Raw genomic sequence first — 20,863 nt, 5'->3', positions numbered from 1 at the left:
AGTGGCTGAGTCGCTTCCTCAGCCTGGCCAGGGGGAATGAGGAGCAAATGCGGCAGGGGTCTTCCTCCTCTAGGAGAGCGGCCTCCGCATGCTCCCTACCCAAGCACTCGATGCATCGCCGGTGCTGGTCCCCCTTGGCACGCGGATGTCGACACTCGGGATACAAGCGCGACATACCTGTAAGTAAATTCACTGTGAACACACAAAATACAAAGTTAGTATTCGCGTAGGCACTCGTAGCTGGTATACACCTGCTAATAAGAGTAAGTAGCCACGCTTAAACAAAGTCACAATGAAAAACACGCAAACCAATAAGTTTCGTAGATTCAATTCGTGGATCCAACTTCAGACGAAGCAAGAAAGAGGTGGAAGATGGCTGTGTCAGGGTAATTATAGCCCTCGCCCTGGGGCGGGCCCTTGCCTGCCTGCCACAGCTGTCTGCCATTCGGCTTGATTAAAGATAAAAAAATGCTTCGTGGATCGACCCCAGTCGATCATGTCCCATGAGTAATAGGTCGCAGTTCCTGCGATAGGGAACATCTGATTATGGCAGATGTGATGGCACTGTTACAGCCTGCTTGCTCTGGAGAGGGTCCCAGTCAACCATGCCAAGCCATGCTATGCCATGCCATGCCATGCCCAGGCAGCACAGGCTCCTTCCAGGGCCGGTTCAAGCCTTTATGGGGCCCTAAGCAAAATTTAATCCAGTATAATGGCATCAATTGTGGCAGTAAGTGGTACATGAGAAAGAAATACTGTATATGACTTGGGAAAATGGGGGAGAGTTCATTTCTTCCTGAACTATGTTGCTCACGGGGGGCCCTGATGGTGTGGGGGCCCTGAGCCATCGCATAGTTCACTTATGCCTCGGGCCGGCCCAGGCTCCACTGAATGGCACTGCGGATCAGCCGCCTCACACATGGGCACCGTGGGTCTCTGGCTCATCCACCACACACAACGCCGTACACAACAACCCACTCATCTACTCTGCTCTGCTCTGCTGCTCTCTCTCTCTCTCTGATGAGCTCTGGTGATTTCAAAGGCCGATTGGGATTGGAACAGACCGGTGGCATGCATGCGAATGCATTTGGCGATGGGCCTTCTTCACAATGGCAGCCGAAATGGCTGGCTGATTGTTGGAGTACCCCCACCCCATCCCTCCCCCCTGCACATCTGAAACAACAGGTGAGTGATTGTGGAGTGTGTGTGTGTGTGTGTGTGTGTGTGTGTGTGTGTGTGTGTGTGTGTGTGTGTGTGTGTGTGTGTGTGTGTGTGTGTGTGTGTGTGTGTGTGTGTGTGAGCGTGCGTGCAAGTGTGTGAGTGTGTGCGTGTGTGCGTGTGTGCGTGTGTGCGTGTGTGTGTGTGTGTGTGTGTGTGTGTGTGTGTGTGTGTGTGAGCGTGCGTGCAAGTGTGTGAGTGTGTGCGTGTGTGTTTGTGCGTGTACAAATACTTATCTGTGTGTGTGTGTGTGTGTGTGTGTGTGTGTGTGTGTGTGTGTGTGTGTGTGTGTGTGTGTGTGTGTGTGTGTGTGTGTATGTACAAATACTGATGTGTGTCTGTGTGTGTGTGTGTGTGTGTGTGTGCGTGCGTGCGTGCGTGTTGCATTTGTTTGCCTTGTTGCTTTGTTTGTGTTTTCCCTTCGGTAATCCTCTAATGTCACCATTGTGAACTACAATAATGTTTGCCTACAATCACATTGGTGTCCTTTTATGTTCTCTGTGTGTATGTGTGCATATGTGCGCATTCATGCGCGTGTGCATGTGTGCATGTGTGTGTGTATGTACTGTAAGTGTTAGTCTCCGCTAGCTGAAATTCAATTCGGCCATTTTATGGCGGGGTGGGGCTTTGGGGAGCAGAGTTCTGCCTGTGTGTGTGTGTGTGTGTGTGTGTGTGTGTGTGTGTGTGTGTGTGTGTGTGTGTGTGTGTGTGTGTGTGTGTGTGTGTGTGTGTGTGTCTGTGTGTGTGTGTGTCTGTGTGTGTGTGTTTGTGCGCACGCACGTGCGCGTGTGTACTTGCATGTGTGCGTGTGTGCCTGCTTTTCCGCCCATGCACATATGTGGCAGTTAGATGCTGTGCAGCTTCCAAGCTTGGCAACAGAATATTAGAGGGAGGAATTCCAGCCTGTCCGATCTGAGGGTCAGTTTGATGGAGTGCCACCACTATGGTTGGCCATGTGTCTCCTGTGATTGGCATACCAAACAGTCTGTCTCTTTGACATCGCGGTCAAAGTCCACATTTGACAAAGACAGCTAAAAGAACACATCGGGTACAATATTATACCTTCATACAGGGCTGGGCTGGACTGGTGAACCGGCATACAGGGCATTTTCCCGATTGGCTGACTGTCATCAATGGTCGATGCTGCTGTTGTTTTCATTTAGAGACCAACCCATTGCACATCTTTAATATACATAGTGGAGAGGGCCAATTAGTGTGTACAAATTGGTGGATGGGGTGTCTTGTATGAGGGGCTAGTAAAAACATTTTATTTTGGTCCAAGTCCCACCTGGCCTCAACACAAAACTTTTCTTTTCTATATTTTGGACCTGAAAGTATAGGCCCACAGGCTAGATCATTTGTAATACCACATTGCCCCTCTGAAGGAACATGATATGAAAAGAAAACAACAGGTTACAAAGTGGCTCCAAAGGACAAATATTTGTATCCACTCGGCTAGACAGTGATACAGTATATGATGTTACTGTGTTCTCTATAAGCTTTGGCAATACTGAACAAAGCACGCCAATGAAGGGAACTTTAATTGAATTGAATTGGTACATTCATTTCTCCCTGTGTGCAGACCTGGGTGCAAAGCGAGACGGGATTATTTCTATATTTATTTTTTTTAAAGTAAAAATCAGTGCACATCCAAAACAATCAATGGATCTCTATAGAGAGAGAGCACTATTTATTAAAATAACTGCCGTCATCAATGTATTACACTGTGGACACAATATTGGACACGGATCTTTAGAAATGCCTAATATACAGTATAAGAGCGTAGGAGTGAACAAGGTCAGACAATTGATTGGCTACGGGCAAGTACAGCACGGTTGCACAACTCACTCTGTGTATACATATACTGTAAACATCCAAGCCATTGATCCCATTGTTATAAAAGCTAACACACACACACGCACGCACGCACGCACGCACGCACACACACACACACACACACACACACACACACACACACACACACACACACACACACACACACACACACACACACACACACACACACACACACACACACACACTGCATATAGTGTATGCAAGTGTATTCCTTTCACTCCCTCTCTCTTTCTTTTGTCTGCACAATCTTTCTGCCCTGCGCTTTCTGCTCCTGTTACGGGTGAGAGCATCAAGGTCTGTTGAAGAAGATGGTGTGAAAAGACGCAGACCATGACAAGAGCTGAATGGGGCTTTGATGGGTGCAGTACGTACGTCGGCGGGGCATAGGGTTGGACAGGCAAGCAAGGCTTAGCCGAGAGACAGGGCCCGCTTTCTGTGTCCAGGCATTTAGGCCCTGGTGACTTACAAGAGGCAGGAAATGGAAAAAATTTACCACAAAAGGCGGACGTTTTTTCTTTTTCCCGTTGTCGGGTGTTGCGCAACCATGTCACGTCGTGTCATGAACAGTGCGTGTGCACACACCGACACACACATGCACACTCTGTCTTTCTCTCTGTCACAAACACATGCACGTACACACACAGACACAGACACAGACACACAGACAAAGACATACACACACACACACACACACACACACACACACACACACACACACACACACACACACACACACACACACACACACACACACACACTGGGGACAGCGGAGTGGCACAGTGCAACCGACAGCAATTTGCCACAATATTGAATGGAAGGTAAAAGCCTACTTGGGCTTTGTGGAGAGGCTGGAGAGAGAGAGAGAGAGAGAGAGAGAGAGAGAGAGAGAGAGAGAGAGAGAGAGAGAGAGAGAGAGAGAGAGAGAGAGAGAGAGACTTTTTTTGGAGGAGGTTGACTTGATGGCCTTCTCCCTATTTTTTGCAGGAAGGGAAAATGTCGAGAGCTAATGGGTCTGTAGAGTGCACCTCTGAAAAAAAATAAAAATAAATAATTCTCAAAAAATGTCAACAAGTCCTGTGGTTGGCATGGGGAAAATGGCATTGGTTTCCGGGGCGTTGCCCATCATGGCGGTATTGTGTCAAGTGTTTTCTTTTTATGTCAAGACAGCGAGGCCAAAGTCGATTGTCCTGTAGTGCAGTGATGGGCCTCAGCCTGAGAGCCTGTCACTTCAAGCAGCTTGAGCAGTTTTGAAAGTGGATTTTTTTCTCTACTTGGAAATATACTACACTGTCTACAAAGTCAACATTTCAGTGAATTGACTCCAAAATCCTATTTAGACTGGAAGGTTGTTTCACAATGTGATTTTTCTCATCTCGATAATCGATTTTAATATTAAAAAGCAACTATATATTCCGAAGCAGGGCCCTAAATTAACACTAGCCAACCAGACAAATTTCAGTTTATCTGGTAGAATCGACCAACTTTGACTCGTGAGTGTGTGTTTGGATTAGATTATTTTTTTCTAATTTGGCTGGTGATGAAAAACGTTAATTTAGAGCCCTATTCAGAAGGTAGATGATTCAAGATTTCTAGTGGTGCAACAGCAACTCGCTGAGTGCCAGATGTATGTTTGGCCTGGAGTCAAGGACACCGAGCTGCCTTGAGTATGAAATCTTTTCACAGTTAATTTTCTTTAATGCGTCAAAAGTTTATACCAGTGATTCTCAAACTGTGGTCCGGGGACCACTAGTGGTCCGCAACAGAGCTCAGGTGGTCCGCAACAGAGCTCAGGTGGTCCGCGAGGGGATTTCTATTTTTCCAATACAAGCGAGCTGTAAGCTATATTTGTAACATTATTACAAAGCTAAACATAGCTGAAGTCTCATTTTCACCACAATAAGACAGGCTTGTAATGTGAATAAAAAGTAGCCAATGTGATCAGCACCGAAATTAGACTTGTCAAATTAGCAACCGTCAACTGTCAATTCAATTGACAGGTGGTCCCTGAACATTTTAGGGGGGACAAAGTGGTCCTCGGTCTGAAAAAGTTGAGAAACACTGATTTATACTGTACTTCATGAGTGGATGTTTTTGTTGCTCGATGCGAGTCCTGCACTGCAGCCGTCTTCTGTATTTGCCCTTGTGTATGAAATGCATTTTAAGCCTACATTAACTAAATTATAAATTAAATAATTCATTACATAAATAAGCCTATGAAATAAATCCTGCAATAATTAAATGTGGTAATATAAATGAGTTTTAAATGAATCTGAAAATAGTTGAGCCAATGAATATATGAATGCATAATTACACCCAAATATTAATATATAAATGAGCTAATAAAGTTCAATAAATAAACAAACCTTATTATATCAATTTTAAAACTTTCAAAGGGCAACGTATGATTTATTTTCACAGGACCTTTACTTTGTTTTTCCACCTTTAGATCTATTTGTTTTCAGAAGACTTTTTTTTGGAAGTTCCATTGGAACGTCCTCAGCTGTACTAAACACTTACCGCACCTTACACTCACAGAGTGGTATGCAGTGGACAGAATGACAATGACCAAGTAGTGATGTAGTAGTAAAGAATAGCATTGTAACATTGGGGGAAAGTGTTTTCGGCTTTCAGCGAAGCTGCTTTGCTGATTCAAATCACAGTAAGATCACAGCATCTGACCATCAATAGCAGAGTCAGAATAAGTTTTTAATCAGACAATTTCTATCGTATTGGGGTGTTGGAGTCGACCCGGCTAATAAAGACTGCACTACCAAGTCAACTGCACTACGTGTATACGTATAACCTATAACCATAACCCCCTCCACTTCCTCACTGTTAGTTTGTTAGTTTCCCTTGAGTGTAGTGTGAGTGTGTGTGTGTGCGCGTGTGTGTGCGTGTGTGCGTGTGTGCGTCTGTCTGTCTGTCTGTCTGTGTGTGTGTGTGTGTGTGTGTGTGCGCGTGTGTGTCTGTGTCTGTGTGTGTCTGTGTGTGTCTGTGTGTGTGTGTGTGTTGCTTCATCACTAGCAGTTTCTGCTTGGTTAGGCTGTGGGTCGATGGCGGGTCCAATGCCGGGGTCAGGCCCAGATCCACGTGGGGCACTGCTGAGGTTTGCCCCAGCGGGTAACTGAGGCCAAGGCCAAATTAACGGCAACACATGGAGGCTTCGTCCTCTGTTACATCCAGCCTAAAGGCATCTAATTGATTTTGTTATCATCAATTAGAGCAGGAGGAAATCTGGTTTTTTTTCGCTACTTGAAGACGTCCTCCTCTGCAACTCTGAGTGCCTTTGTTTCCTCAACAGAGAGCCCCCAAGAGTCACTAAACACATGTGAAGTACAAGTAAGTATATTTTTTAAAAACAAAATCAATGTTTCCTTTTACTCATCTCATGCATGTATCTTCAACTCATCTGATCAGGGTGATCAGCAAGCATGACAGCAGTAATGTTCATCAAGTCAATTAAATGTCAGTTTTCAAGAGTCCATGGTTTTGGAAATATGAAGGGCCCTGTGCATTTCACCCACCCCAGACACTGAGAGGAGCGACAACTCTTCATCTAGTCACTTTTGCTCTAGTAGTGCTTTTCTTTCTCACTATGTGACACTTTGTCTTATTTTCTCTGTGCCAGAAATTCAGGCTAGCCTACAGATATATTGACCACGGGCCGAACCCTGAGTCGCAAGTCCCTTGAATGCTGTTTCCTTTTTTCCCCTCACTGTTTTATGACGTTCATGGAGAAGTCAAGCTGGGCCAAAATCGATGGCGGCGTAATGTGCAGTAGTCCATAAAGTGGTCGTCACGGAGACAGGTCACCGTGGAGACACGGCAAGAAGCCAAAGCACAAACACCATTAATTAGAAGGAAATGGTTCACCTGGATGATGAGTTGGGCTTATGTTCATCAATGTGTCCCGCTTTACAGACTAGACACAGCCCTGTGTTGTATTGCTCCCTGATGGATTGCAGGATTGCGGGATAGTCCGAACTGCCCTCTTTTGTCTCTCTGTTGGCAAGGCTTTGTTAACCCCCCTTCCCTATCTCTCTCTCTCTCTCTCTCTCTCTCTCTCTCTCTCTCTCTCTCTCTCTCTCTCTCTCTCTCTCTCTCTCTCTCTCTCTCTCTCTCTCTACCTCGGGTTCTCTATCTAGGGCCTTCACTGTTTCACTCTTGTCTTTCAAGTTGTCTCTTGCTGTCTGTTCTGTGGTTTACATCTGTCCCTCTGTCTCTGTCTCTGTCTCTCTCTCTCTCTCTCTCTCTCCCTCTCTCTCTCTTTCTCTCTCTGTCTCGCTCTCACTATCTCTGTCTTTCTCTGGCAATTCACTCTCTACCGTTTATGATATGTCATGCCTGTCTAAAATGCTTAAGATTTCAGATCAGTGTCAGAGTCAAAAGTCATACACACCATCGCCCTGGCGAATTACCAACCAAAAAAAAAAATGCAAGACTAACAACAGGTGCAGTACAAAAAAGGCAGTAACAGCGCCATTGTTTTCCCATCACAGGAAACAGAAATCTGGCAGCCTGTTCCCGTCACTCTGCATGTGGTTGCAACAAGATGGAGCGGAGCACAACACAACCAGCCTCTCCAGCTCAAAGAGGAAGGAAATGGAAGAAAAAACAAATCAGACAACATGAATGAATGTGTTTTTAATAGCTTGGCATGCCACGTCTTCCTTCTCCAAGACAGACGTAATCGTTCAATGGCAATTATGCAAATTCACCGAACTCGGAGGCAAATATAATCAGCCAATAACAAATGAAGACTGGAGACTGGAGCATCAATTAAATAAATTAAAAAAGGGGGAGTAAGACGAGGAGTAACGTGGAGCTAATAGAGCCATGGAAATGATTATAGAGGATTTCAATGCAACCAAAATGAATTGTCCTCATCATCAAAAAAAACCTTTGCGTGTAGGATGAGGAATAGCAGACCTTTTTGTCAGAAGTCTTAAAAGCCCAAAAGAAATGTCAAAACAAAGAAGATAGTAAAAAGAATCTCTCCCTGGAGTAAGCTAGATGTAATCTAGATACATATAGCACATCAACAGCACATAGTAAGCTTCTTGATGAGTTGCATTTCCTTCACATCCTCCAAATGACTATTTGCTGCAGTTAAATAACATTAGCTTTATTTCTATTACCTGCATATTCTGGTGTAAATGAGGAGTATTTCAAGATCCTGAGTCGGTAGTAAACCAGGTTAGGTTAACCCTGGGGTAGTGGTAAATCATCTAATAGAAGAGCCTAGGCTCCTCATTTTCTGAACTAAATGACACCTATGGACTATCTATTACCAGGGGTACGACTTCCTGTAGGTTGACTTAGACAGGTTTATCACTTAACCAGCTTCTTGGAATACTCCCCTGGTCCATGACTTGGCCTTCAAAATGAGACACCAGGTGTCTTTTATTGGTAAGTCGAGATGGACTAATACAGCCATTTCAATGTCCTATTATTCTGAATATTCATGCTGTGCAGACAGTAAAAGTGAAAGCACTTGGTTTTATGTCACTGTGCACCATAAGAATGGATATGTAAGTAGAGTATTTAATGCAATATTGTTTTATAATGATGGAACATAAGGTACTGCCATATTCATTTGTAAATTGTATTGAAGTGCAGGCATAGGTAGAGGTAGTCTACAGAAGGCTAGAATAGGACAATGGTGCTTACAAAAATCATTTTATCTGTGTAAGATGAAGCCAAAACCATTCACTTTATGATTGCAGTCCATGGCCCCAGGTTATAAAAGACTTAATAAAACCCAATATGGCTGGATGACCCAGTCCTTCTGCATTGATATTAGCACTATATTTTTTCAGAAAAATGAATTTATTCAGTTGAAATTTTGAGTTATTTTATATCAGAAAATACAAGATTCACAAGATAATAATAATAACAATAACAATAATCATAATAATAATAATCATAATCATAACCATAATAATCATAATCATAATAACAAAATACACAAGGGAGTTACAAAGCCAAATTGAATGTTGTAGAATGTCTCTAATGTCTCAAATCTCTCTCTCTCTCTCTCTCTCTCTCTCTCTCTCTCTCTCTCTCTCTCTCTCTCTCTCTCTCTCTCTCTCTCTCTCTCTCTCTCTCTCTCTCTCATGCAGACTCGTGTAAGGGATTAAGATGAAAACATCATTAATCAAAATGGCATTGTATTTACAGACAGTAAACACATGCCAAGGACCTGTTGATCACCACCGAAACATTAACAAAAATGAGTGTTAGGGAGGTATTATAGGACACACACACACACACACACACACACACACACACACACACACACACACACACACACACACACACACACACACACACAGAAACACACACACACACACACACACACACACACACACACACACACACACACACACACACACACATTTTAACTACTTTATTTATGTCCGCAATCATAATATGTACATATGGACATAAATGTTACAGATATAATGATGCTAAGTCACAATCCAATGTGGGTCTCAAAATAGCAGTTTTAAGGGTACCAAACAACACCTCCTTCTCCGAATATGACGACTACCAATAATGGAGGATATTGAGCAATATTTGGCCATTTGCTTACACACACACACGCACGCACGCACGCATGCACGCACGCACGCACGCACACACACACACACCAAACATTGTGCTAGACACACCTGAACACTGACAAGACTATCAACACTGAAAGACTTAAATGCAACCAGCCATTCCCCGAGATAAATTAAATTACTCTACTCTACTCTACTCTATACCCCAATCAACTGCTCGCTGACTCAGTTTTTATACTGACCAATGTAAACTAGAAGCTGGTAACACTTTACTTGACGTGTTCCTGCATAACACATTCATGGCAACTGTTCCACATATAGCAGAAGGCCATCAAACTTTCAAAGGCTGCAGAATGCAACTCAGCCTGACTCACTACAGTTTGCAATCAAAGGAAGCAATGCAGAGGGAGGCAGAGAAAGAGAGAGAGAGAGAGAGAGAGAGAGAGAGAGAGAGAGAGAGAGAGAGAGAGAGAGAGAGAGAGAGAGAGAGAGAGAAAAAGAGAGAGAAAAAGAGAGAAAGAGAGAGAGAGAATATCCACCATGAGTATGAATGCTAGATACTGACAAACCATCTACCTCTGCCTGACTCACCGTTGAATTTTACCTGGTGTATGTACAACAGAAGCTCTTTGCTGCTGATGATGGTCATGCGTGGGCACAGGCCTGGGCAGCCAGAACGAACACACACACTAGCCTAGCCTAGACCCAGTATGTACTGACCACACTAGCCTAGACCTAGTATCTACTGACCACTTATAAACCTGGCCACACTGGACCATGAACGTCAGTGGTGTAGTCTACTTTTTTATGGTGGGTATACTGTATATTTGAGATTTTTTTGAAGTGGGTATACTGTATATATTTGTGCTATTCAAAACAATGGACCAATCAATTTTAAGTGGGTATACTGAAATCCCTGAAATTTAGAAGTGGGTATACTCCATATACCCGCGTTCTACAGTACGTAGACTACACCACTGATTAATGTACAGTAAATGCCCAATACATAACAAAACCAGGCAAGCACATCTTCTTCCACAACTTCTTACAGGTGTCACTTAAAGTAGTCACTACAGTGTGTACTGCAGGAAATGATGTGTGTGGTCTGTATGTATTTGTGCTTATGTGTGCCATATGTGGACAGTATCTGGATGAGAGAGAGAGAGAGAGAGAGAGAGAGAGAGAGAGAGAGAGAGAGAGAGAGAGAGAGAGCAATATAGGGAATGATCATTATTCCCTACTAGCCAACCATAACTGACTCACCATCGTATAGAAGAGAAGCTCTCCGCTGTCGGTGAGGGTCATGCGTGGGCAGATGCCCGAGTATTCAGAACACACAATCACTAGCCTAGCCTTGGCCCAACTACTGACCACGTACAAACCTGGCCACAATGGACCATGTACTTTATGTCCAGCCAAACAAGGTTTCGGTGACAAATACCTCTTGAGTTTTTTTCACTAGAGCGTGTCCTCCCGATGTGATGTATTTGTGTGCGAATGTGTTTATGTGTAGGTGAGTCTTGATGCGTATAAGAGTCACTGAGAGACAGAGAGAAAGAAAGAAAGAAAGAAAGAAAGAAAGAAAGAAAGAAAGAAAGAAAGAAAGAAAGAAAGAAAGAAAGAAAGAAAGAAAGAAAGAAAGAAAGAAAGAGGAGCTGACGATGCATAATGGCCAGTCAACCATAAGTGACTCACCATTGAAGTTGACCTGGCGAATGTAGAAGAGCAGCTCCTTGCCGTTGATGCTACTCATGCGTGGGCAGAGGCCTGGGTAGCCGGAGCACAGGTCCTTGTGCATGCGGTGCAGAGCGTGGGCCATGGCGTACACCGCGTCCATGACAAACTGCACCTTGCCCTCCTGCTCGTAGCTGGAGTCACGGCCCACCTTCTCCAGAGCTGTGTGAGAGAGAGAGAGAGAGAGAGAGAGAGAGAGAGAGAGAGAGAGAGAGAGAGAGAGAGAGAGAGAGAGAGAGAGAGAGAGGGAATAAAGGGGTGGAGAGGAGATTAACCTTTTAAATGTGGGATGTTCGGAAAGAGAGGATCAGAGAACCATTCTCTACTTTCTGGAAAAACAAAATGTGCAACAAAAAATTACTAACTTTCTCCAGCTGTGTGGAGAAAAAGATTGGGATGCACAGCAAAAGTGTGACATAAAGAAATAAAAAAATCACTAACTGTCTCCAGCCCTGCGGGAAAGATTTGGTGTGCAGAGTAAGGGGAATGAGAAATGAAACCAAAAATTTACTGACTATGAATAAAATGGGCCCGTGCTATGTTTTGCTACAAGAGGGAGAATTTTGTTTCTTTTTTTTCTACAGACTTGTTTTTGTTTGTTTAGTTTTTGCTTTCTTTCTCAGTACTTTTCTGTCTTACCATCTGGCCCACTTGGGATTTGGCAATCCAAACTGCTAATTTTAGAGGCCTTTTCTCACTTTTCTCCACTGACTTAGCACAAATATGCAAGGGTATAAACACATAGCCAGACACAAACTCACTTACCAAACTACACACACACACATGCGCGTGCACGCTGCACACACACACACACGCACACACAGGATGCAGTCGAACGGTTGAGGAGACGAGACTCCCTTCAGAGAATTTGGAGAGGAGAGAGAGAAAGCTGAAAGCTGCTTGGTATGGAAGCAGGCGGTGTGTAGCCGATCATTAGCTTAATTAGCTAATTAGGCCATTGAAGATCTACCAAGAATGCAGACACCATGACAATGGGGGGGGGGGGGGGGGGGTAGCTCGACAGTCGCCCCTCGACAGCTGCCCATTAGTCAGTGTTAACGCAAATGCCACAACAGGGCTACTTACAAGGACACGATGAAGGCATATTGGACAGAAGGCAAGAGCCGTCAAGTACTATAAAAAACAAGCCACTTTGTGTGTAGGCTATATGCTAGGCTACAATACTGGATTGCAGATCTGATTATGTATGCCGACTTCACTGTCTACATTTTACGGGCAACAGACAAATACTTCACGTGTGAATGCCAGGGCCAACAGGGTCACTTACAAGGACACGATGAAGGCATATTTGAGAGAAGACAGAGCTGTCAAGTATAAAAACAAGTTACTTTGTGTGTAGGCTATATGCTAGGCTACAATACTGGATTGCAGATCTGATTATTTATGCTGACTTCACTGTCTTTTACGAGCAACAGAAAAATATTTGACGTATGAATGCCAGGGCCAACAAGGCCACTTACAAGGACACGATGACGGCATATTGGAGAGAAGACAAGAGCTGTCAAGTATTAAAAAACAAGCCACTTTGTGTGTAGGCTATATGCTAGGCTACAATACTGTAGTGCAGATTTGATTATTTATGCCAAATTAATTGTCTACACATTTTATGGACAACAGACAAATATACAAACGTGTCAACGCCAGGACCAACAGGGCCACTTACATGGACACGATGACGTCATATTGGAGTAAAAAAAAAAACTGGACAGTCTGTATATTCCCATGGTCTGCATTACCCATTAGATTATTATTAATTACGCAGACTTCATTATTACATATATAGTATATTATTATATAGTATATATATAGTATATTATTATTATTATTATTATTATTATATTGACATCAAGAGTGTTGTTTAATATGGGTTTTTTGCCTTTATTTTTGACGGGACAGTGGAGCAGAGACAGGAAATGAGTGGGGAGAGAGAGACGGGGAAAGATCGGCAAATGACCCAAGCTGGAATCGAACCCGGGTCACCAGCGTAGTAACCCAGTGCCCTACCATTTGGCCACAGTTGGGCCACATCAAGACTGTTTGACACATTCGAATGTCAGTACAGGACCACCTACAAGACAAAGATGGCACACTGAGGATAGAGCCGCCAAGTATTAAAAGCAGGCCACTTTGTGTAGGCTACATACATGTACAGTTTTTAAAACGGGATTGCATATTACATTGTTTTTGCAGACGTCATTACCTACAGCAGTGATTCTCAAACTATGGGCCGCGGTACTCCAGGTGGGCCGCGACTCGAGAGGTCCTAGAAAAAATAATATTTACCCACATGTTGTTTAGATAATCATCACATGTTGTTTATCTGTCTTGTGTGCACCCAGAAACGTGAGTAGGCTACACTTTCTTATTTGGTGTTCTTAGGGTGTTATGGTGTACTATTAGGCAGGATTCATGTTAAACTTAAAACACTGTTTCATTTCAATCGCGGAGGTAATTTTCTGACGCGAATTAATTAGCGCGAGTAACCCGCGAGGTACAGAATTACATTTTCTATCTGCCCTCGTCATATGGTGTATTTTCATGCTTATGGTGTTGATGTGTGCGTAAAATGTATATTTGAAATGTTTCCTCCTAGCTAGTATTTAGCTCACTGTATGTAAGGCTAATGCATACTTCTCTGAGCTGTGAATGCTGGCTTGTTCCATGCTAATTTCATATTCAGTATTTAGGGGTCATTTTCACCTTAGTCATGTGTTTCCCACCCACACGCATAGAGATTATTTGAAATTATTGATTTATTATTTATAACAAGACCCCAAAAAATCTTTGAGCAAGTGTGCATTCTTACCAATGCCCCTCAGTGGCCACAACTTTCTGCAATGAACTTATTATTCACCATAACAATATATGATTATATATTATATTATATGATGCCTATATTATTATTATTATATTATATTATATTATATTATATTATATTATATTATATTATATTATATTATATTATATTATATTATATTATATTATATTACATTATATTATATTATATTATATTATATTATATTATATTATATTATATTATATTATATTATATTATATTATATGCCTATTATATTGGGCTATATGGTTTGGTGGGCCTCGGAATATTTTCACATTTCAAAGTGGGCCTTGGTGTTCTGAAGTTTGAGAATGGCTGACCTACAAAATATTTCACAGACAACGGATATGTGAAATGTGTGAATGCTCAACATGGCCACTTAGAAGAACAGAGGTGCACACTGAAGACAAAGCCGTCAAGGGTTAAAAGTAGGCCTTTTGCTGCTTACATTTAATTCTGTTGCACTTAATAGTTTGCTGTTATTACTTTATGCAAACTTTATTACAAACCCCAACTCCGGTGAAGTTGGGACGTTTGGTAAACTGAGAATAAAATCAAAATGCTATCATTTTCAAAACATTCAATACATTTCTTAGATGGAGAATAGTGAAAAGACAACATATCAAGTGTTAAAACCGAGAAAAAATATTGTTTTAGGGGACATATGTACTCATTTCTAATTTGATAACTGCAACACGTCTCAAATAAGTTGGGACGGGGATCAGTGAAATGTTATAAACATCCAAATAAGATAAAACAACAAGGAAGAACATTTCAAAATGAATTGTACTGATGAACAATTTGAATGTCCAGGTATAAGACAATCACAGAGATGCTGAGTCACTCAGAATTAAAGATGCAGAGGGAACAATTACCATAGTTACATAAAGTTTTGAATTCCCTTGATTTACAGTGATTGAGTCTATATAAGACATATTTTGTCATTAAAATCATTGTATAGGTTCATGACATCATGAAATATATATCTGCTGTAGTCTCACTCTAGCACTCCGAGAATTACAGCTAGTGAAAACTTGACCATATTAAGGACGCTTCATGTGTGCAAATGATAGAGGGGTTTAACATTCCCCTATCCACCCGAGCTCACTTGAAATAGACCCAAAAGACATGGGAAACTGTCCTTTGTCAATTCTTTTTGAAAATAATATAGTCTTGCATATCCTGTGCTACAGTGAAAATTGACCATGCAACTTGTGTTAGTGCTAACTTCAAAAGTCAGCCTCCATGATAGCATGGGGGTGCAGTAGTATATTGGTTAAGCTGTTCTAACTCACCTGTAGAATTGAATACAGTACTGAATGAAGTAAATGGGTTTTAAACAGCATGAAAAGCCACTCGTGCAATATATTTTGAAGGGAGATCCTCGATTACTGCCACATAGTAAGGACAAATTGTATTCTCTACTATGTTTTAACAGTTTAACTCCAACATAAGTACCAGCAGGACATAAAATGGCAGGCTTTTGGTCAAGACCTGTCACACTGAAAGCACTACAGAAAGGAAAACATTGCAAAACATGACAAGGAATACACTTACCATTTAAGCTGTTGAAATCATGTCCAAGATAGGAATCAACACTGTTTTTATATAAAATCCTCTCATCGGTTAATGCTATTAACTGTTAAGTGTTGTCTTTTGTTTTGTTTTAAGTCTTCCTCGACATTTGCTGCCTTTTATTGTCCCCGTCCCAACTCTTTTGAGACACGTCAGATTTACATATACATGAATATCATTTTGGTCAGTTTTGATGGCTGATATGTTTTCTTTGTACTGTTCTCCAACTAATGTCAGAACCAGACTACTGAAAATGGCAGTATTTTGTTATTATTCAAAATTAACCTTGCGTCCCAACTTCTAAGGAGTTGGGGTTTGTAGTACAAGTATGACCTTGTGCCAAGTATGAGTAATAGAGAGACATAGAGAGAGAGAGAGAGAGAGGGAGACAGAGACCCCAAAGCCTCCTCTCTCACACACACACACACACACACACACACACACACACACACACACACACGCACACACACACACACACACACACACACACACACACACACACACTACAAACGTGTCCAACATACTCACACCGCCCCCCCACCCCCCACCCCATGTGGGCCAGCCTCATCAGCAGAGGTAAGACAACCATGCCATATTGTCCACATCCCCCCATCAGCTGATGACTCAGGGACTATGTTGTGTTGTGGCCAGGAAACCGGCGTGGCGTGGCGACAACGAGAGATAAATAAAAACGTGTCGCGACACGGGGAATTAACAGTTACCTGCGAGGCCACAATCAATAGGCGTGTCAGCGCTGAATTAATAGGCTCCGCTAGCAGAAATTCAATTCGGCCATTTTATGGCAGGGGTGGGGATTTGGGGAGCAAAGTTCTGCCTGTGTGTGTGTGTGTCTGTGTGTGTGTGTGTGTGTGTGTGTGTGTGTGTGTGTGTGTGTGTGTGTGTGTGTGTGTGTGTGTGTGTGTGTGTGTGTGTGTGTGTGTGTGTGTGTGTGTGTGTGTCTGGATGGGTGGGTGGGGTGTGTTGGGGGGGTTTTCGGATCTGGGGGTTTGCCAGCCTGTGTACCCTGTGACCCCTCTCCACACACGCACGCAAGCCTGCGTCTGCGCCCACATAATCGTGCACACACACACTTTTCAGTATGAAAGTGTTGCATTTGCTCCACTGAGAACAGACCGATTACTTGCATTCACCCCAGTGATGGATAAGACCAGGGGTAGCACTGTGAGTAACACAAAGGTTTGTGTGTGTGTGTGTGTGTGTGTGTGTGTGTGTGTGTGTGTGTGTGTGTGTGTGTGTGTGTGTGTGTGTGTGTGTGTGTGTGTGTGTGTGTGTGTGCGTGCGTGGGTGTGTGTGTGTGTGCGTGCGTGTGTGTGTGTGCGTGTGTGTGTATGCGCACGTGCACATGCCTGTGTGCGTGTGTGTGCGCGTGTGCACATGCCTGTGTGTGTGTGTGAGTGTGTGTGTGTGTGTGTGTGTGTGTGTGCACGATTGCCTCTGCCAAAGTGATGGATACGATGCTGAGCAACGTTGTGAGTAAAGGTTTGTGTGTGAGGGTCAGTGAGTCTTTGTATGTGTGTGTGTGTGTGTCTGCTTTCGTGCATGCGTGTGTGTTGGTGGACGTTGGCGGAAAACAGAGAAGGGAGTGCAGAGTCAATGTGATTTGTAACCCTCTGTGTGTTGGCTGCCCCAGAGACGTCCTCCAGCTCTGTGTGTGTGTGTGTGTGTGTGTGTGTGTGTGTGTGTGTGTGTGTGTGTGTGTGTGTGTGTGTGTGTGTGTGTGTGTGTGTGTGTGTGTGTGTGTGTGTGTGTGTGTGTGTGTGTGTGTGTGTGTGTGTGTGTGTGTGTGTGTGTGTGTGTTTCTGTGCGTGTGTGTGTGTATGTACCTGCGTGAGTGCATGCGTCCATGCGTGCGTGTGTAAGAGTGTGTGTGTGTATGTGTGTGTGTGTGTGTGGGTGTGTATGTGTGTGTGCGTGTGCGCACGTCTGTGACCTGCACCACCTATGCCTCTGTAACCCGGCACGTGTCTTGAAAAGGTCAGCCTGCCTGGGCTAGGCTGATGAGGGGACTGTTTATGAGGTAAGGGTGGCGATATGGCAGGAGGGGGGATGTGGAAGGTGGATGTGTGTGTGTGTGTGTGTGTGTGTGTGTGTGTGTGTGTGTGTGTGTGTGTGTGTGTGTGTGTGTGTGTGTGTGTGTGTGTGTGTGTGTGTGTGTGTGTGTGTGTGTGTGTGTGTGTGTGTGTGTGTGTGTCCATGCGTGTGTGCGTGCGTGCGTGCGTGCGTGCATGCCAATTCCCAGGAGATTAGCCAGGGGAAAAGCATCTGTGTGTGTGTGCGTGCGTGTGAGCGTGCGTGCATACATGTGGGTGGGTGGGTGAGCACAGGTAAGTCGACAGGGAGGGGCAAAGGGGTCTGTTGTCCCGTGCCCAGGGAGAGAGGGGAGAAATTGGGTCCTCATTACGTTGTATGTGTCAGATGGGGGACAAAAGCTGCCAGCGGTCCTGGGTGAGCACATAACACATCGTAAACTGGAGAGCACACATTTTCTGTTTGTATTCATGGGGAAATGTGCGCCTTACGTTGTACTCAAGAGAATGCTCTGTACTTTTGCATCGTCCAAGGAAACAAGAAACACAAAACCACATTAGCACACATTCAGTACATACACCCAATCACACATGTGCATGTGTGCGCGTGTGTGTGTGTGTGTGTGTGCGTGCGTGTGTGCGTGTGCGTGTGCGTGTGCGTGTGTGTGTGTGTGTGTGTGTGTGTGTGTGTGTGTGTGTGTGTGTGTGTCTGTGTGTGTCTGTGTGTGTGTGTGTCCTGTCTTGTATCTGGGGGTGACACAGAAATGGCTGTTTGTACACCAATTTCTTTACATTGCATCATTTGTTTTACCTCCCGTCTGGAAGGAGTGTCGTTCGCCATGTTGTGTGTGTGTGTGTGTGTGTGCGTGTGTGTGTGTGTGTCTGTGTTTGTGTGTGTGTGTGTGTGTGTGTGTGTCTGTGTTTGTGTGTGTGTGTGTGTGTGTGTGCAGGTCACAATATTTACTTCCAGTCTGGAATTAATGACTTTCACCATGTTATGTTGTTGTGTGTGTGTGTGTGTGTGTGTGTGTGTGTGTGTGTGTGTGTGTGTGTGTGTGTGTGTGTGTGTGTGTGTGTGTGTGTGTGGTGTGTGTGTGTGTGTGTGTGTGTGTGTGTGTGTGTGTGTGTGTGTGTGTGTGATGTGTGTGTGTGTGTCTGTGTGTCTGTGTGTCTGTGTGTCTGTGTGTGTATGCGTGTATGTCCATAACCAGTATGTGTTTGTTCTGTGTGTGTATGTCCAAATATGTGTTTGTTGTGTGTGTGTGTGTGTGTGTGTGGGTGGGTGGAATTGTTCATCGCACACATTGGTGTCACTTCCTTCAAGTCTTTGGCAGTAGCAACACAGACAGTCTCTCTCCCCCTCTTCAACACAGACAGTCCTCTCTCTCTCCCCTCCTCAACTCATGTCCCCAGACGGTGAGGGGGACTTGTCATGTCTGCCTCTGTGATCACGATGACTGATGGCGTTCACAATGTGACGGCGATGTTTTTGCGGTCGTGTGTGTGGCAGTGTGCGGTGTGTCCCTTTGTTGCACTCTCTCTCTCTCATCCTGCTCTCCCATTGGCTCTCAACATTTGCCTCTTCTCTGTTTGAGGGTCTGTCTGGCTAGCTGCCTGTCTCTTGCTGTTGCTGTTCTCTCTGTCTACGTGGACACACACACACTCAAATATGTGCATGTGTACACACAGCCACACATTATGGAATATTACACACAAGCAGAGGCATTGATGCAGGCGTGTGTGCACACACACGCACATGTACACACACACACACATACTCACTCTCTTCACACACACACACACACACACACACACACACACACACACACACACACACACACACACACACACACACACACACACACACACACACACACACACACACACACACACACACACACACACACACACTCTCTCTCTCTCTCTCGCGCACACACACACACACACACATGGGTAGATGACGTGACGTGTAAATTTTGCTGTCGCAGGCTCTTAAAATTAAGTAAATTCATGCTTTCAAAATTGTCAATGCTTTAAATGATTAAACTAATGTCGTTGTTGTGAAAAAGTAATGTGTAATATATACAGAGCTTAAATAAGTATACTTAATTTTGAGTCAAATGTCACATTTGTCCTATGGTGTGACTGAGGCAAGCCTGGTTCTCCATATTAAAACATTTTTAAATAAATAATCAAAGCTCAGTCATTTGTCTAAACAACCCTGGCATGTTTTTCAAGGTGTCTATTTTAGCAAGTGGCAATGCTTAATTTTTTTCCTGTTTTTCTGAGACCGTATGGACTTATGAAACTTTGTCGCAGAAAACAATGTCCTGTGGTGTGACATCATATTTTTGGTTAATTCTGTGGATAATTATCTATTGTTGAAGCTCCAGCGGTACATAAATTGTGACTTTAGACCCTTAAGAAGCCAATGGCAAGGGTGGATTTTAGATTTTTCTATCAGAGTTCTTCAGTCAATCAATTATGTTTTGCTACCACAAGATGTATTAGTTTTGTAGTCCTTTGGTGTGACAGCCATAAAATACATTTTGACAATAGTGTATATTTTTCATATTTTTTTCTTATGTAGATGTATGAAAATGAATCTTACTAAAGGTGAAATTGTATTTCAGTTGGCAACGACATGGCTTTAAATTAACTCAAAAGCTCAAAAGTCCTATGGTGTGATGGTAAAAGTCCTATGGTGTGATGGTAAAAGTCCTATGGTGTGACACTTTGGAGTATCACACCAAAGGACAAACAGGTCACACCAATGGACTAGATATTTGAGAAATAGCTTTTAAAACAACTGGTAGTACATATTTTGTTTTGTTTTGTTGTTTGACTAGATAAATATTGTGTATTCAAATTACTTATTCCTTTATTGGGCTTTGGAATTTATACTTTGATGCATTGTTCATGAATATTTGCTGTTGATTTTAGATACTGTCAAATGATATAAAATGTCATTAACAGTGCTTTGAAACCATAAAATATAACGGTAACAG

The 20,863-nt window shown here is 43.3% G+C and overlaps 1 protein-coding gene across 1 annotated transcript in view; it reads right to left on the bottom strand.

Moving 5' to 3' along the window:
* grm8a (glutamate receptor, metabotropic 8a) overlaps window positions 1–20,863 on the bottom strand; it is a 395,792-nt gene that overhangs the window by 76,561 nt on the left and 298,368 nt on the right. Inside the window, exon 6 of the mRNA XM_063217108.1 lies at window positions 11,337–11,537. Coding sequence (XP_063073178.1) covers window positions 11,337–11,537 — 201 coding nt within the window. The remainder of the gene's footprint in view (window positions 1–11,336; window positions 11,538–20,863) is intronic.

This window comes from Engraulis encrasicolus, chromosome 15 (assembly GCF_034702125.1).
Source record: "Engraulis encrasicolus isolate BLACKSEA-1 chromosome 15, IST_EnEncr_1.0, whole genome shotgun sequence".
Classification (NCBI taxonomy): Eukaryota; Metazoa; Chordata; class Actinopteri; order Clupeiformes; family Engraulidae; genus Engraulis; species Engraulis encrasicolus.
The sequence above is the reverse complement of the archived record's forward strand: the minus strand, read 5'-3'. Positions and strand labels throughout refer to the sequence as shown.